Below are 18,062 nucleotides of genomic sequence, written 5' to 3' on the forward strand. Positions count from 1 at the left end.
TAAAGAGGCGTTGGCACGGATTTGCATAAATAATCATTGAGGACACTAATATAGTTGTACAGCGAAGTGAATGCGTCACAGATCTAAAAATGCGTAGCCCCTCTGCTTAAGTCAACTAGTGAATGAAGCTGGTTGTCCGTCAGAATCTTACAGGTTTTCCTATAAGCACCTAGCTCGCGCTATCTTGCGCATCATCTTGATAACATCGAACTAGAACAAGTGTCTTCATGCCGCTATTTACGCGTTCACACAACAAGTGATCTGACTTGGTCTTTTCACATCAATTCAATAATTAACAACGCCAACCGTGTACTCGGCTACCTTCGGCGTAAAGCCTTCACCTACCTTCGGCTACCTTCACGGAAAACCTAATCAGTTCCCTCCAACTAATTCAGAATAACTCGGCACGTTTCATCCTTCAGAACTATAACCGCACCGCTAGCGCAACTTCTACGAAGAATACATTACAGTTACCATCTCTTGCTAGCCGTCGAAAGCGCGCTCGCCTTTGCTTAATTCATAAAATAATGCACCATAACTCCAGACTGTGATACTTACTCCGTCATATGTTTCATTACGAGTTGATCATGCGCATAAAATCGGCATTCCGTTCTTTAAAACAAAATGCGCAGCAGTGTTTCCTTCCACGAACAGCAAAGGACTGGAACCACCTTCCCGGAAGTACAGCCTCCATCATCGACCATCAGCGTTTTTGTTCCGTCTTAGAACTTAGTTATAATTAGAACTGAAACGCCCTGCACTCAACCACTGTATACAACCACTCCCCTCTTCAATGCCCTCTGGCCTTGAGGGTAAAATAAATGAAATGAAATATATGACCAGGGTACGTTAACCTTATAAAGTCATATTTATTGATTTACTCTCAAAGCCAAGTCATCACATAAGGATTGGGTTAAAAAAAATAAGAACAGTGGCGCAAGACACAATGTACGATACAGTATTAGCAATGGTCGTTTTGAAGACACTGGCAGCCGTCGCGGTGGCTCAGTGGTTATGGTGCTCGGCTGCTGACCCAAAAGACGCGGGTTCGGTACCGGCCACTGCGGTTGAATTTCTATGGAGGCGAAATTCTAGATGCCCGTGTACTGTGCGATGTCGTGCACGTTAAAGAACCCCAGGTGGTCGTAATTTCCGGAGCCCTTCACTACGACGTCTCTCATAGCCTGAGTCGCATTGGGACGTTAAACCCCCATAAACCAAACCAAACCGAAGACACTGGCATAAGTAGTAGAAGCGACAGAGGCGGAGGCGCGGTTCCTTTTTTGAACAGGCTCGACAGAGTGTGAAATATGTGATAAATGTGTGTGAGGAATACAAGCGAAGGCTCAAAGTTACGAGGTTAGTTTCACTTTATGTAGCATTCGTATACCCCTCAAGAGCAATGCAGGAAGCGAAATTTTATGAGCGAAGCTGCTACATGGCTGATGAAGCATACGTTGATAAAGACATTCAGCACACAGCGTACTATGACACACAAGCATCTTGTGTGTCATGCATGTGCTTTGGCATCGCTTAGCATACAGGTGCAACGCCAATTCCAGAAACGCTTCGACGTGCAATATTAACCAGGGCGAATTGGTCTTGATTGACAGAGCGTGCCGGTTTCAGCAAAATGCAGTAGAGGCATCACTTACCATCGATTACAGTCGACGTTCACCGTCGAGCCCACGGGGTACTTCCTACCGTCGACCTCGCAATCTGCGTAGAAATACAGCATATTCGTCGGTCACTGCAAGACGCTAAATGAACTCGCGATATACAAAGGCACTGTGAGAGAACTTGGTGGCAGTTTGTATGTGTTCACTACCAGTGGTCGTGGCCTTCCCTAGCTAGCCTCCACAGCGTAAAGGAATGTGGCTAAGGTCTTAAGGAGGGCGCAAGGGATGAAAAAGAGAAAAAAAAGGCGGTGTCACTTTTCCCTATCCTCTGTAATGGAGTGCGAAACGGCGTAAGCGTCCCAAGTAGTCTCCAAATAGATTAGATGGCTACAAATACAGGCAAACAGACGGACGGACAGTTGCATCCACTTTATATAAGTTCGACAGTAATTGCAATCATCATCAGCCTAACTACGTTCACTACAGGATAAAGGCCCCTCCCTTTAATCTGCATACAGCCCTGTCCTGCACCTGCTGCGGCCACCTTATCCCCGTAAGCATCCTAATCTCGTCCGCCCATCTGATTTCCTGCCGCCTCTCTTGCAACGCTTGCTTCCTCTTGTAATGCAGTCTGTTACCCTTAATGACAATCGGTTATCTTGCCTTCGCATCACATGCCCTGCCCGTGCCCAATTATTCTTTATTTCCACCAGGATGTCATTAACTCGAGTTTGTTCCCTGACCAACTCTGCTCTTCTCCTGTCTCGTAACGTTTCGCGACAGTAGCTCGGTACGTTATATATGTTTCAATTTCATCCCTTTTCGTTTGCTTTCAAGTTTCTACCCTACGGAGCGCGCTGGCCGGATCGAACTTTTGCATGCTTTCCTCTTCAGTGATATTCGTACTCTGCTGTTCATGACCTGACAGTACCTACCAAGTGCAAACTGCACGCTGTTCTTATTCTCTAAGTTATTTCACTCTCATGATCCGGATCCACAGTATCTACTTACTTTATACAGGTATATTCCTTCCCTGCTTCCAGTACCACGCTTCCTATTGTGACCTGTTCCCTTCCTAGAATGCTTAACAATGCTTTAGTTTTCTTCATATTAATTTTCAGACTCATCGTTCCGCTTTGCCTATTGAGGTCCTCAGTCATGCTTTGCGACTCATTCCCTTAGATACTTAGCAGGGCATTGTCAAGGGCAAATTGGAGATTACTAAGGTATCCGGTAGTAATAACATTTTCCCAATTATTCCCAATCCAACCCTCTGAACACCTCTTGCAAGCACACAGTGAACAAAAGCGGATGAATTGTGCCACTTTGCTTGAAATCCTTCCTTATTGTTATCTTTATCATTTTTCCGACGAAAAACAGTGGTCGCTGTGCAGTCCATGTAGATATATTTACGTAATTACGTTGGGTTTAATGTCGTATAAACTTCTTACGTTATCATGCGCCGAACACAGTTACACGACACAGAGTTGTCGCGAATAATGATGTTCACACGAAATTGCTTCCTAAGTCATATGCCACATCAGGAAGAAAGAAATATGAATTGATGGTTTCTGGTAATTACTTGACCCCATAGAAATGAAATTGCTGGCGTAGTTTATATGCCTTATGCCTCATCTTAAGCAGTCAAACCTACTTTCGAAAGAAAAAATCGTAGTGGATAGAGCCATTTGTAGCGTTGGTCGCCAAGCATTGATTGCCTTCTGGTGAAGTTTTATATTTATTTTTTTTTGCTGTCGCCTCGAATACCACTCGCTGCCACACATCCAAAACTTTGGGCCTGCAACACATGGTCACTGAAAGCAAGTGAAATTTCTGTTACTGGTAAATGTGCTTCCAAGCTGCTATGAAAGTGCTCCAACACGACTGGCGATATCTGTCAGAACTGGCTTGATTGGTTTGGTTTATTGAGGTTTAATGTCCCAAAGCGACTCAGGCTATGAGAAGCCGTAGTGAAGGGCTCCGGAATAATTTCGACCACCTGGGTTTCTTTGACGTGCACTCACATCGCACAGTACACGGGCCTTTAGAATTTTGCCTCCATCGAAATTCGGCCGCCGCGGCTGAGATCGAACCCGCGTCTTTCGGGTCAGCAGCCGAGCGCCGTAACCACTGAGCCACCGCGGCGGGTATACAACTGGCTTGAAAGCCACCGGCCACACAATTGGGTGCGTTCAGCAGTCAAAGACGGCGAAAGCCTTTAATGCCTCATACTGTCGTTAGCAGACGCTGTCGGCAGCGATGTCGACAGACGCGTCGGCAGCCGTGTCGACAGACGCGTCGGCAGATTTGTCCGCCTTTCGGCGTCACTGCTTAAAAACAAAACCGCGCCGAGGGTGGGAATCGAACCAGAGCCTTTGGCATTTGAAGCGGGGACGCTACCACTCCGCCACGAAGGCTCAAGGTTCGAGCATGAATAAACGCCCATCTAGTGAATGCATGGGTTTCATAAATAAAATAAAAGGAATAAAGTGAAGGAAAGGAAAAACAAAAAATAAAAATAAGAAAATAAACAAAAATAAAAACAAAAAAATAAGATGTGAAAATAAAAATAAAAAACAATAAAAATGAGAAAAATAAAAAATACGAAAAATAAAAAAATAAATAAAAACAAACTGCGCCAGGAAACGCTTTCGCCTTTCAGCACTTTACAGAGCCAAAGTGGCCCCTGAATTTTTTGTCTACGCCACAGCTTAGACAATTGTATGTTAACACGGTTGTTTTAGAGGCCTGTGATCCGAAGCGGAGATATTTTTCAGGGTCTTATATTTACTGTCAAGAAATTGTGGACGTAGCGCATATGACGTTTTTCAGGCAGAAATCCTACAGTAGCTACGGCAACAAGAAGAAAAAAGAAAAGATATTCTGCAGTTATCTGATGCGCCATAGAGAAGACCATGTGGTTGAAAATAAACTGAGACCTTCACTTACGGTGTTGAATGGTATGGCAAAACAGCGCTGACGGACGGGACGGAAGAAGCCGAGACAGACACATGCGCTGTTTTGCCATACCATTCAACATGAACCAACCAGCCCGACTCAGCCCTCTCCTTGACTTACGGTGTGCCTCATATGGCCAAGAATGTTGCTTTAGCGCATAAAAATTTATCTTCACCATAAACCATGAAGATGGAGGAGCTAGGAAGAGTCAAGACACGAACACTGAAGGTCATCTGTGTTCACGTTGAAGTATGTAAATGCATTCTGTACGGCAGCTGCTCGAGCAAACGTTTACAAAACACTGGTTGTCAGTTGTCTTGTTTCGGCAATTCATGAAAAATCAGGCTTCACAAATATATTTCATTAAAGCTGACCAGCCGAACCTTCACTTGGGGTGTGACGAGGTTATACAAGGACGAGTAACCGTCTCTGCGCCAGCACGCCACCTGGATGTTGTGAAAGAACGAAGAACGCGTAATTGACGTACGCGGTAGATAGCTGTGACCAGACGGATCTCCGGAGGGCAATAATAAGTCCACAAAACAAGCGCAATTTTTCTTTTGAGCCGTCGTTCCTCGCACCGTTTCACCCTTACCCTTACTTCGGCTGTGCCCTACTTCGCATTTCCATTCTTCACAGGCCGTGCACTCGTGATACGATAACTCGATGTCCGCCTTATTTGTGGGCGTCGGAAGCAGACGCCATGCCTAGTTCCTGCCCGTCGTCTGCTAATTGTCGTCTGCTGTATCGCGATAAAGGAGCGGCCAACTGCGTGCCCGTCGCCTTTCGCTAGCGAGAGCGACCCGACGCGAGAAGCGTCCAGCGGACGGAACAGCATGCCACGCCAGACATACGATAAGGCCCGGGGCGAACTCCGAGGCAGAGTTTTCATTCATTACTGGGTTCCGTTCTTTCTTCCACATGAAGGATATTACGAAACTGAGGCTGATGTGCCTTGCGAACGGCTCTGTGAAGCTGAAGACGGTGGCTGTGATCACAAAAGCTAACAAATTTATATAGTAATTTCCGCACTCACGGACTGAATGGCGTTGCACTACGCCGACTACGCCTGCATTACACTAGCGGCTGGCGCGCTTACGTGGCATAGCATCTCTCTATTAAGCAACATTGGATTGAAAGGGCGTATGATGGTATAAGTATCAGCATCATCATCAGTCCACTTGCTCCCACTGCCGAACAGGGGCCTCGCCCACCAGCATCTATGTTAACTATGCCAGCTGCAATAACGTTATCCCCGTAAACCTCCTAGCACTGTAGATGAATACTACACGCAGCAAAAATTGGACTCAGCTGATTTACCACAGCCACACCCATCCTTATCGATCCGTGAAGCTCGCATTCTTCGCCGAATACAGTTTAATCTCCTACATACACCAGCCAAACTTCATCTGTACCTGTACACTTTCACACCTTAGTGCCCAAACTGTCCACACACATATGCAGACATAGAACACTGCCTTACACAGTGCCACGCAGCCTTCGAGTCCCCCGCCTATCCTTTCCCCCCACCCCCACCGTGGCCCATCTGGCTCGCCTCCCGGGACCTGAACCTGCAACGTGCCCTCGTCGCCTTGGCCCAGGACCTACTGAACGCCTAATAGAAAGGATGTTCTAATAAAAGTGTCACTCCACCACCACCCCCACCTGATCTCATCCGCCTCACCCTATTATGACTCCTGCTACTTGCCTTCTCCTGGAATCCACTACGTTACTAAAAAACCAACGGTCATCCGTTCTTCGGATTGCATATGCCCTGCTCATGCCCATATCTTCTTTGTTTCAGCTAGGATATCCCAAAGTAGTGCTTGTCCCATATACCACACTATGCTCTTTCCGTGTCTGTTAACGTTAAACCGATAGGGTTTTTTTTCTTTCCATTGCTTGCTGCGCTGTCCACACATTAATTCCAAGCCTTTCCGTTAGCCTCCAAGTTTCTGACTCATAGGTGAGCACTGACGAGTTACAACTTTTATGCACTTTCAGTCTCAGTCATACTGGTAAGCAGCTATTCATGACGTGAGAGTACTTCCCGCCTATTTCACTGTCACGGTAACTCATTGTCCGGTTCAGCGGTACTTACTCAATATGCATGTCTTGTTATTATCTCCATTACCTCGCTTCCTATTGTAACCTGTTCCCCTCACAGACAACTGAACGCAACTTTTTTTTTTTTATTTCCTTTGCATTGTTTCTAGCGCCACCGTTCGCCTTTTAGTGTTTAGGTTCTCAGTCATCAACAAATTGGAGTTTACCTTTTGTATTGTCCGCTATCGTTTATCTCCAACTTATCCCACTCTTGTTAACCAGCGTTGAATAGCAGCACAGAGAGTGTGTCGCCTTTGCTGACGGCATGGTATGAAGGGTTTATTGTCCTGAAGGTGTACACGGCTATAAGAGATGCCATAGTGCAGGGCTCCGGATTACCTTAGGCAAAATAGGGTTCTTAAACGTGCGCTGACTTCGCTGAGTACGCAGGTGGTGGGTTTTGCATTTCTTCTCATCGAAGTGTGGCCACCGCAGATGTTATCAGATACCGCATCCTCTTGTCATCATCATCATCGTCGCCGTAATCAGCCTGGCCCGCTGCAGGGCAAAGGCCTCTCCCATATCTCTCCAATTAACCCCGTCCTCAATCCTCGTGTACAGCAGCACAAAAAGGCAGATGAAGTGGATGCGTTTCCTCTGCTAGCGATGTTCTTGAGTTTACTTTGCAATAAATCTTAGAGAGGAATGAGCATTCGCGCAATCTTCCCTTGTCCATTTGAAAACTCGCCTTACGCAAGTTTATATGTTGCGTCTGATGGGAATGCGTTGGAGGCGTAATTTGTGAGACACTGTTTACAATGGGCGTTCATGAAGTATCGCGGCACATTAGATGCAAGGACGAAGTAGCTGACTTGAGTAGCTAAACACTCGTGCGCATATATGTTTTCCAGTCACAGCTGTTCGGTTCATGTAACAGCATGCTGAATAATCTTCATCAATGACAAGACCGTAATTGGCTCCACTACTCTCATAACAAAACTTCATATTGGACACTAAGTTGAGTGTCTTTTTTTCACGGTGACCTGTGGGGCCTCGTCAGTGTTGACTCTGAAAATTATCACTTTGGAGAGAGGATAGCATGTATCTGGCATTCAAAAAGGAAACTATTATAAGGGTGGTCGTACCCCCCCCCCCTTTTTTTTTTTCAAAACACCGACAAAAGTGGGCACCGACTGGATGGTGCTGGTGTTTTGTTTGTCGTGTTCCGCCTTTGTAATCTGTACCTTGTATCACTCCTATCTTGGTCCAGGCCTGGTCCAGGCCTGACTGATAGTATCTCTAATAAATAAATAAATAAATAAAAAAGGGGTGGTTAAGACGTGCAGTACACAACTGTAGTTACTGTTCGAAAGTTATGCACCACGAAGGCTCAGCCGCTGTCGAGAGCACGCATATTTGCCTCGGCTTCGTAACGCTTAGCGACAGTATTCGATGATGTCACCTAGACAGCGCATGACATTGCGTCTGTCTCAATGCCATCGTTTGTATTGTCTGCAACCATAGGGCCATCCCATATAGCGCTATCTTTTCTACCCGCACAAGAGGCGTCACGTTACGCTCCCATAGTCTCGTCGAGCAGCTCGCGTTTGATGCTGGGGAACATGAAACCTTGCATGCCGAAACGTCCCTCATGCCCCTGCTTTTCTGCAATCGCGTTGCTCTGCACGTCGCACAAGGGCCGTTCAGGCCTAACTGTGAGCATGGGCCAACAAGTCTGGAGATAGCTGTAGGATTTCTGCTTGTGTCTGAAATTCCGTTTAAAGCACCGTTTTCCTATGGGGGTCTTCCAGTATTTACTGGTCATTCAAGGAAACACTGAGGCAGATGCAACGGCCAGGCAAGCTGATTCAAATACTACTACTTCTAGCCTGCCATTCCCGGGATGCGTAATTCGCCGTCTTTTAATGTTCACGATTGGTGACATGAGCGAAACAATTTGGTTCGAGACAAACTATCTACAACTTCTAACCTTTATCGAATCGATTCGCCGCCATGGTTTACAATCCCGTTATCGCTATTCGCCGCTTATGATTGAGAACAGCCTGCACTAAACACTGTCTACACAGAAACCGGCGTGCAAACAACCAACGATGTACAGCCTTTGTCAGAAGTTTAGAGCCCAGGGGGTTTGCTTCTGGGCCACACTGCTTTGCTTGTAATGCGCGCTCAGCGTCCCAAATCTCCTGAAGGTAAGAACATTTTTTCGTCCGGCTCCCTTCGATGCGTAGGATTTCCATGAGTGCTACAGGAGCGCCCCAATAGTGCTTTGAAGCAACCCCCCCCCCCCCCCCCCCCCCCCGGGCTCTAAACTTTTGACAAAGGCTGTACATGCGGTCATGAGGGCGAGTATGTAACTCATCTGTTATTGGATTGCCCGGGGAATGACGATTTCAGGACGCGACTGAAGAGGAACGTGACCGCCCTTGATAAAAGGCCTTTCGGTCTCCAAAAGTCATTAGGTCCATGGCTGACACGTGCTCTACAGAAATGGCCAATCATAGCGCTGAAATCTTCTCTTGAGGACAACGGCGTTTTAAGGATTTACTGGATGCTTTGCTTAAGTAGATTTTGTACTTGTATGTCTCGGCTTGGGCTCACCAGCACCTCCTTTCATGTTACATGGTCATGGTCTCCCTGGCAATCAATTTTATAATCAGAATATTGTCACCTGTTTGATAAAGTATGTGCTAGTATTTCAGTTGCTGCTCATTGTTTCTCTCTCGTTTATTGTATTCTTGGAGTCTATATCGTTTACAGTGAATGGGACATATCATGGCTTATAGTATAGTTTAAATATTGTGTCAGCATTTTTGGTATGTGTATTCTCCTTTCTTTATTGTGAATTGTGTGTTTTAGCTGTGTTGTTGAGCTTTATGCTGCCAGTTTTGTTGCAGGTTCTTCTCTTATGCAAAACGGAACTGTCGGCGCCGCTATCAGGCGCTAACATGTCCTCATCAATAAAAAAGTTAAGGTGATGTGGATGGGACTTTGGGATGAAGAAACGAAAGAATTCTCAATAAATTCACCAGTACGGCTCAGGTCCTCGCAAGGGTTCACCCGCAACGGAACTGGAAATACAACTACTATTATCTACACAGTTCTTATCGACACAAGACAGCTGGGCCGTTCTCTGGACACTGTGATAGTGCCCGAAGCTACGGCCATTCACGGTGGCCCGTGTCACCTATATTCCGACCAACCGCCGTACCGCCTTGAGCTCGAGACTTGACCGGTCTGCTTAATTCAGCGATCCGGGCCTGAGACGATTTTTAAAGTTTTCCTTCTGTTTGTCCTAAACATGGAACCTTGCACTGAGGTCACTGGTTCACGCAGCCCTAACAGCGGTCTTATTGAACTTCACTGGTATCTACGTGCATATGGCGCATATGGCAGGTTCTCTCAGATCATGAATGGTAGCTTACCAATATCCCTGAAGAGAAAAGTATACAACAGCTGTATCCTACCGGTACTCACCTATGGGGCAGAAACGTGGAGGCTAACAAAGAGGGTTCAGCTTAAGTTAAGAACAACGCAGCGAGCTATGGAAAGGAAAATGATAGGTGTAACGTTAAGAGATCGGAAGAGGGCGGAGTGGGTGAGGGAACAAACGCGGGTTAATAACATCTTAGTTGAAATCAAGAGGAAGAAATGGGCTCGGGCAGGGCATGTGATGCGAAGGCAAGATAACCGCTGGTCGTTAAGAGTAACGGAGTGGATTCCAAGAGAAAGCAAACGTAGCAGGGGACGGCAGAAAGTTAGGTGGGCGGATGAGATTAAGAAGTTTGCGGGGATACTGTGGCGGCAACTGGCAAAGGACAGGGTTAATTGGGGAGACATGGGAGAGGCCTTTGCCCTGCAGTGGGTGTAGTCAGGCTGATGATGATGATGATGGTATCTACTTGATTTAAGTATTAAAAAGAAAAACTGAAAAAAAATAAGGATAAATTTAAAAATCGTCTATTGCTCCGCCATGCGAGCTCCTCACCTGAAATATGTCGTATGAAGGTGAACAGAGTGACAAAGTGATCGGTCTCTACTTCTCCTGTTTCCGCGTGGCGTTCAGCTACACGTGCACACGGGGACCCTTCAGGGGTTGTTGACCTTCGTGCACCAGTGTCTTTCTGCACATTCTCCTCTCGCCACATGTCTAAGGCGATAGATATATCGGCCACTGGCTCCTTCTCCTTCTTCTTGTTCGGCAGCTTTACGCAAGCTTTCTTTTTCCTGTACCCCGCAATGCAAGGTCCGACCCTTTACCCACTTATCGTCTGTGTTTGCTTGTGGAAATGGAGGGATACGCGGATGTATTTCTGCAGCTACTGCTACCCTACTTCTTTCTGTACAGGCTGTATTTTTGTCGGCGCATGTGCCTTCCTCGCCTCCAATCACCGCCGCCTTTATGCGTGTATGTTTCTTAGAGTTGAGACCCTGCCTCACAAGGCGGCGTTATGTTCTCTCTTTTTTTTTTTATGAGTTGGCTTCTTCAAGGGCTTCCCCGTCCGCCGCTCTCGTTTTGACTCAATGAACGAATCTCTGGGGTCCCCATACAGCGGGAGCCGAGTGGAGAATGTTCTCTTTTTCTTTTTTTGTTCGAATGTATGGGAAGCCTCTGGAGCCGCCTGCGAAGAGCTATGGCAGCCTGTTTCTAGGGGGCGGACTTGTAGGCAAGATGCATTTGCTGCGCTGCTCCTGGCGGGAATTGTGTGAACCAGAGCTTCGCAGATGTCAATTGGAGGCGCATTTTGAAACATTTCCGTAGATCTCATATTTGAAGTTCATGCGAGCACTAGTCAGAAGCACAAGGTTGGTTTGTTCACTGTTTAGGTTAACATAATAGTTAGGCAGGTCTAACGTTGAACACTATACTGCTGGGTGTATTGTGCACGAAGTCTCGCACAGGTTTTGCGATGTGAGTACCCGCACTTGGGGCATACCGACAAACATTATGCTCAACATGGTGAAAATGCTGTGATACAAGAGGTACAACATATACAAAGGAGTTGGTGATAATGATCAGCGTTTTATAGCAAATGAAGGAATTAACAAGCATAGGGATGCTGGTTACATTGTCATAGTATGATTCATACGGCTCATCTCCGGCGATTACGATGTCTGCTATTCACCCTCGTTCGCAACCAACTTGCCTGAATTGAATGTAGTGGCGCTTATCACTCATTTTGATAGTTATTTGTGTGAGTTTTTTATGTCTCTGGAAGTCCCTTAATGTACTTACATGGTTGTACCGGTCGAAGCCATGGTAAGACAAGAGATATAGAGAGAGGTATTATTTAAAAAGAAAGGCAGAGAGGTCCATCCTCATGGCAAGAATCTAAACAAGGCATTCAGTTCCTTCAATGCTATATTTTTACGGAAAGGAGTAACAAAATATGATTTCAAATGCAAGTAATCTGATCAACTATGTCAGCTGATTAAAAAAAAAAGGTATACGTAGTCTACGTAGGAACATGTAGGAAAGCCTTAATACGTAGTCATAAGGACTCACTACAAACCGAAACCTTCGCCTTGTATTCAAACAGCAAGGCATATGCGCATTCTGCAAATAAGAGGTGTCTTGAGATGGCCCGAAGTAGACCGACCGATAAGGAGAGAGGAGATTGACAGTTCTGTGAATGCGTACTGCTCGGTCTCGACGCTACATACTTGGGCACGTGTACGTGACCTGCACTGTTCTTCGAATCTTCATTTTGTTGCGTCTTATCCAAGTGAATGGCGCAAGCTCGGGGGAGTGTTGGGCGCGTTCATCACCCTCCTGATGCGCGTTAGTCGGCCGCTTTGACCTGGAGCCTTCAGGCTCTTTGTGCATGTCCTGAGAGTTCGATAAACATCAAGTGCTCTGGCGGCACACTGACCCGGTAGCGCTGATAATTGTTCTCAAGCTGTACGTAGGAAGGGGAAGTCGGTCTTGCTACAGACGAGCTACGTCACAGTTCTTGAGTCAAGGTTGGCGCTCTGAAAACTGTCTATCGCAGTTGTACAGTCTTGCGGCTGTCGATTTTCCTCGGTGCAAAGAGGAGCAAAAAGCACTGATATAACAATGTTTGAGGAAGTTGCCCTGAACTTAAGAGGTAATCGCCTGTTCCTTGACCGAATGATGGTCTCATGCAACGCATTTAAGCTCCTTGAATGTTTAAGCGGACTGAAGAAGCGTGGATTCTTTCACAAAACAACAAGAACGATGCACATATGAATAGCACGTGCAATCGTATTGCCTGTACGGTCTTACGTGTTATTTATACTCGGAGTGTATCTCTAGCAAGCCGGTCCTGGAGCTGGTAATGCTGAGATAGTCTATAGCTTCCGGAAGTGTTGCGCTAAGGGGCCCTGTCTGCTGTTCTAACGCGTCGTAGTGCACAAGTCGTCAACGAACATTCGATGAAACCTTCCGGTCGAGCAGGAAGATCATCACGTGACATATAATTTCCTCAATGAACACTTGCTTGAAGTCCCCTGGAATCCCTTGAAATGTCATGCTGTTAGTACGCGCTCAAGACTCACAAATGCAGCGTGTGGAGCCTTTCCGATTGATTTAAAATCCACTTGTGATAATGCTCACCACGAAAAAAGTTCTTCGAACGAACACGGAAGGAAAAGTACAAATGTCCTTACGGCAAGAGTACGCTGATAGCGCTATTTCCTATTCACGAGTCCAAAAGTTTTCTCTTTATCTTTCACAGACAAGTATACGAATGCTAATAGATTTTTATCGTAAACCGATCGATTTTAAATCGAATTTATGAGATTCCGTAGGCGGTGTCCGGATTGGAAGATATGTAGCTACCACTACGCAGTTGCCTTCTTCAGGTTTACAAGCCTACCGGAGCCGCCATTGAAAGGGCAGGCTCTCAGAAAGGACTACTCGGCGACCGTGTGCCATTTCACGGCATGATATCGTCCCCGGTTCTCGACAAACACAGCTATCGCGTACTGATGCCTGCCAAGTGCTATAGAGGTTCTTCAGCGCTTCCTGGGCAAGCTCTTGTCAGACGTCTTCCGCGTCGGCAAAGCAAACGTTTGCTTGCCCCGCTCTCGAGGCTTGGTAGCAACCTGTGCGCATCCTCGAGGAGCTCTTGGACCACGTGTGCGAGCTTCCCGTCCCTTCGGCGTGCGCCAATTTGGCTCGCCGTGCCATTTGTTGTCCTGCTGGTTGAGGTACTTCGCAAAATCAAACGTTGGGTCCGAGTCTGAACTTCGTGCTAGGAAAAGCTAGTTTTCTTTTATCCTTAAAGGTTCCGAATAATAGACATGCAGCTCTTTCCTGCAATCGTGTGGCTAAAATCGATCGCAGGGACAAATTCTTCCCAGGTCTCCGCCTATACACTAATCCCAACGAGCCACTCCCCTTGCGCTCATTCTTTACGCGTGATTATGAAGGCGGCAAGTAGAGAACGTTAAAGATAACTGAAATCGGTACAGTACTAAAGAAATTTTTCGGCGAGCAAGCTGTGGCCAACATAAAAGCTATTACTCTACAAAAAATGCGGTCTGTCGACCCGAAATTCATCGCAATGTAGACAAAAGACGGTCGTATGTGAGGACCACTGCTACTGAGATGGCATAGGGGGTGGTTACCGACGAAACTCCCCTACGCGGTGGCTCAGTGGTTACGGCGCTCGGCTGCTGACCCGAAAGACGCGGGTTCGATCCCGACCGCGGCGGCCGAATTTCAATGAAGGCGAAATTCTATAGCCCCGTGTGCTATGTGATGTCAGTGCACGTTAAAGAACCCCAGGTGGTCGAAATTTCCGGAGCCCTTCACTACGGCGTCCCTCATAGCCTGTGTTGCTTCGGGACGTTAAATCCCAATAAAACAACCAACCGACCGACGAAACTCCATTCTGTAGAGAATACCCGGCTTGTTGTCCAACGACCGCATCTTTTTAGAAGGCAGCGCTTAACAGACCGTGTATCACTACCGTTATATAAGAAGCAATGGTTTGTCGTCCCAAGACAAGCAGTTTGTCGATGAAGGATTTCGTTGTTCAACTAACAGCAACAGCAGTACATCGATACTGAGCTGTCCAGAGACCCCGAGTGGGTGCACTCACCGAGCCGAACGATTTGGGGCGGCGGTTCAATGATGCCCTTGCAGACCCTCGGGTAGTCGGGACAACAGTCTCCGTTCCCTGGCCTCTCGCAGAAACTGTCGCAGTAGCACAGCGTTCCTAAGATGGGCACCGAGCAGTCGTCCATGCGGCCTCGGCAGCACGGGTCCCTCCTTGCCGCGCAGTAGTCGCCAACCAAGTCCGGGTCTATGGCCAACACTGCCCCCGCGAAGCCCACCACCAGGGCCCAGGTACTGAGCGGAGGTGTCCACGTCGACCGCCTCGAAGACATGTCCAGGATCTGTCAGGAAGATGGCACGGTGTGTTCACGGATGAAGGTTGGCTCTAACAAGGCGCAAGCACACTCGATAGAAGCTAATAGGAAGAGTGTTCGGTAAAATAGTCCTGCCATTATATGCAGTGCTTTTGCCTGTACCGCTAAGTGTTGCGAAGCCTTCTGCACTAGCAAAGGTTCGGCCAGATGTCAGCCTTCTGCACGTGTTCATTGGCAGCAGTACTCAAAGAGGACATTAGGTGAACGTACAGTCGGGGACAAAAGTTCCTGGACCACGTGTTCCTCAAACGAAGCCGATAGCTCTGCTACTAGATGGCTGCTGAAGACTACACTTGTGGAGATGAAAGAACAAAATTTTAACTTTCACCTCCACAAGTGTGGCCTCCAGCCGCCGGCTAATTGCGCAGCTATCGGCTTCGTTTGAAGAATACATTTTCCAGAGACTTTTGTCCCCGACTGTACACCATCGTGACGAAGAAGCGACAACAACCGCTTGACCCATTCTCCGCACTGGATGCATCCACTAGCAGGGGTACCCATAGACCACATGACCACAGGTGGCAGAACATATTCCCGATAGTGCCTGCTCTTTGGCCCACTGTAATCCCTGATGGATCAAGTGCATCTTGATAAAAGGTCCTCAGTGGTCAGCAGGTAAGGGCAGTAGTTCTTGGTTACGACATATTACGACGTCGATGTTATTTACTCCAGCTAAGGGCACGTAATACAAGAAAGGCTGAAACTGTCCTTCATACGCCCATCGCTGTGAGAGGAAATAGCGCCGTATGGGCAAAGCGGTTACGCACGGTATTGCCGAAATTAGACGCAGCTGCTATCGTCGCGTTTGCCTTGCTGCACCAAGAACAGCTTAGCTTTCGTAATTTCCCTGCAGCTTTTGATCATTAATCACGGAAAAGGCGAAGAAAATCACGCCTTTGTGAAGGAGGCATGTAGAAAATTTCTAGTGAAAAGTGAAAAGAAATCTGCTATTGGGACGCTGAAGTTCTTGCTTCACGCAGTTAGGAAAGATTTGGTGAGACATTTTGGTCAAGGTTGAATGATGGTCACCGATGAATCCGTTAGGTGGCCACATCTGTGGGGTACCGTAGATCGTGCAAGCGCGGCTTTGTCTTGTAGTGTACTGATTTTTTTTTATATAATGCGAAGCAAGTAAACTACAGCTGTCCTAAACCGTATTTTCCCCCTTTCCCTTATTTCTTGATGGTATCGTATCGTCTCATCACTCTATTAAATTAAGCGCAGAATTCCGCTAATTATTAACCGGTCAAACCTTAGGCTTCAATCCTCGTTCACTGAAGTACCACCAGCCCTAATTGCAGCTAGTTTCCTTCAAACTTTATAAACGAGACTTAGTTTAACTTAGGGCTACTTTTAAGAATTGATGTATTTTTGCATATACTAGATGACGTGCATGCCTATGGGCAAAATGCCGTAAGTAAGCTGTCTGGAAGTAAGTGCTGTTCTATACTACACATAACCCTATCTTTTCTTACTGCGCGCATCCCTTACGATTAGCCAGGACTTGGTAACTATCGAGCGTCGTAGAAAGGCAATAATGTAAGGTGCAGTCGGCAACGCCAGTGAGATAAATGTCCTCCATCTGCTGCTTATCTTACGTTTCAGAAACCGCTACTACCTTGATGAAAAAATTTTATTAACTCATTGAGTAGAAAGACTGGGTTTATTCCCTATGCATGAAATAAAGGCTACGGGCGTTGAGGCACTCTGTGAGCTCTTTTTAGCGCATCCTATGGTTTATGTAGAGATTAGGACCCACGACACTTGGCTCTATAGCCTGCACCTCAGTACCCAAGGTTCCCGCCTGACAGCGACAGTTCCTTACGGGCTAAAACACCAGTGACAACACCTCGCACACGTCTGCAGCTCAAGCCGAACGCATTGGTGAGGGTGCATCATCGGGCTGAGCCGACGAGTCATGTAACTTAAAGCGGATCCCTCCAAACTGCATTGAATGATCTGCCCAGCCGTTCCTCTTCTAAATCACGGGCTCGAAGCCCGCTTATATAAAATGCCACAAAAAAAAAAAAACGTGTTCCTTGTACTCTACCGGGAACCGAGGTGCATTCTAAATTAATCGACACTCAAATAGACTGATTTCGATATGTCTCGTGACGCAAGTCACAAATCACGACGTAAAGGTTGGTTGGTTGGTTTGTGGGGTTTAACGTCCCAAAGCGACTCAGGCTATGAGAGACGCCGTAGTGGAGGGCTCCGGAAATTTCGACCACCTGGGCTTCTTTAACGTGCACTGACATCGCACAGTACACGGGCCTCTAGAATTTCTCCTCCAAAGAAATTCAACCGCCGCGGCCGGGATCGAACCCGCGTCTTTCGGGTCCGCAGCCGAGGCTTAAGCTGAACGCCCTTCTGAAAGCGATGAGATCGCGGCTTCCAGAAAAAAAAAAGAAAAAAAAAGTTTTAAAAAAAGATTCAAGTAATGTGGTCGATGCGAAAACTGAGTGCTCAAGCAAAGGGATATTAGTGTAGTAAAGGAGACACTTGCCTAAGGCGACGTCTCTTGACCAGAAGTGGACGTTCCTCTGAATGCGGGCACTCTTGCTCTGTCCGTCGTGTTCGAATCGCAGCCCCTGCCTCCCTTTAAAGCGCTCTGCGCTTTTGTGGGCCGCTCCGTTCGAGGCGCAAGGTGTCCGTTCGCCCAGAGTCGCGCTGATTCGCGCTGACGAGACGCGCGCGCGAGAAAAGGGCGAGGGAGAAAGGAGGAGAGAACAGCAGCAGAAAGGAAGAAAAGAGAGAGGGAGAGCGGCGCGAACAGCGAGGAGGAAGGACGCTTCGACGCGATTGTTGTTTTCGACTCTTTGCGCGGGGGGGGGGGGGGGGGGGGGGGGGGAAGCCGCATCTCTCCGAGTTGAATGCTATGCTGCTGCATTGTTTTCTTCTCTTTTTTGCCCCAATAACCCCCGCTGCCACTTCTGCACATTTTGAAATCTATCACTGCTGTCTCTCTTTTGCCTCTCTCTCTTCCTGCCCCTCTTCCTCTCCTTCCTTCGTTCTTAACTT

At 47.2% G+C, this 18,062-nt stretch overlaps 1 protein-coding gene across 1 annotated transcript in view; it reads right to left on the reverse strand.

Annotated features, from left to right (window-relative positions):
• LOC149336754 (putative peptidase C1-like protein F26E4.3) overlaps window positions 1-17,680 on the reverse strand; it is a 31,525-nt gene extending 13,845 nt beyond the window's left edge. The window contains exons 1-3 of the mRNA XM_089553102.1: window positions 17,548-17,680; window positions 14,711-15,008; window positions 1,656-1,719 (exon numbers count right to left, since the gene is read on the reverse strand). Of these exons, the coding sequence (XP_089409228.1) occupies window positions 1,656-1,719; window positions 14,711-14,999 (353 nt within the window). The 5' untranslated portion in view covers window positions 15,000-15,008; window positions 17,548-17,680. The remainder of the gene's footprint in view (window positions 1-1,655; window positions 1,720-14,710; window positions 15,009-17,547) is intronic.
• Between the last annotated feature and the right edge of the window lie 382 nt (window positions 17,681-18,062).

This window comes from Amblyomma mixtum, chromosome 7 (assembly GCF_055824585.1).
Source record: "Amblyomma mixtum isolate Tamu chromosome 7, ASM5582458v1, whole genome shotgun sequence".
In the NCBI taxonomy this organism is placed as follows: domain Eukaryota; kingdom Metazoa; phylum Arthropoda; class Arachnida; order Ixodida; family Ixodidae; genus Amblyomma; species Amblyomma mixtum.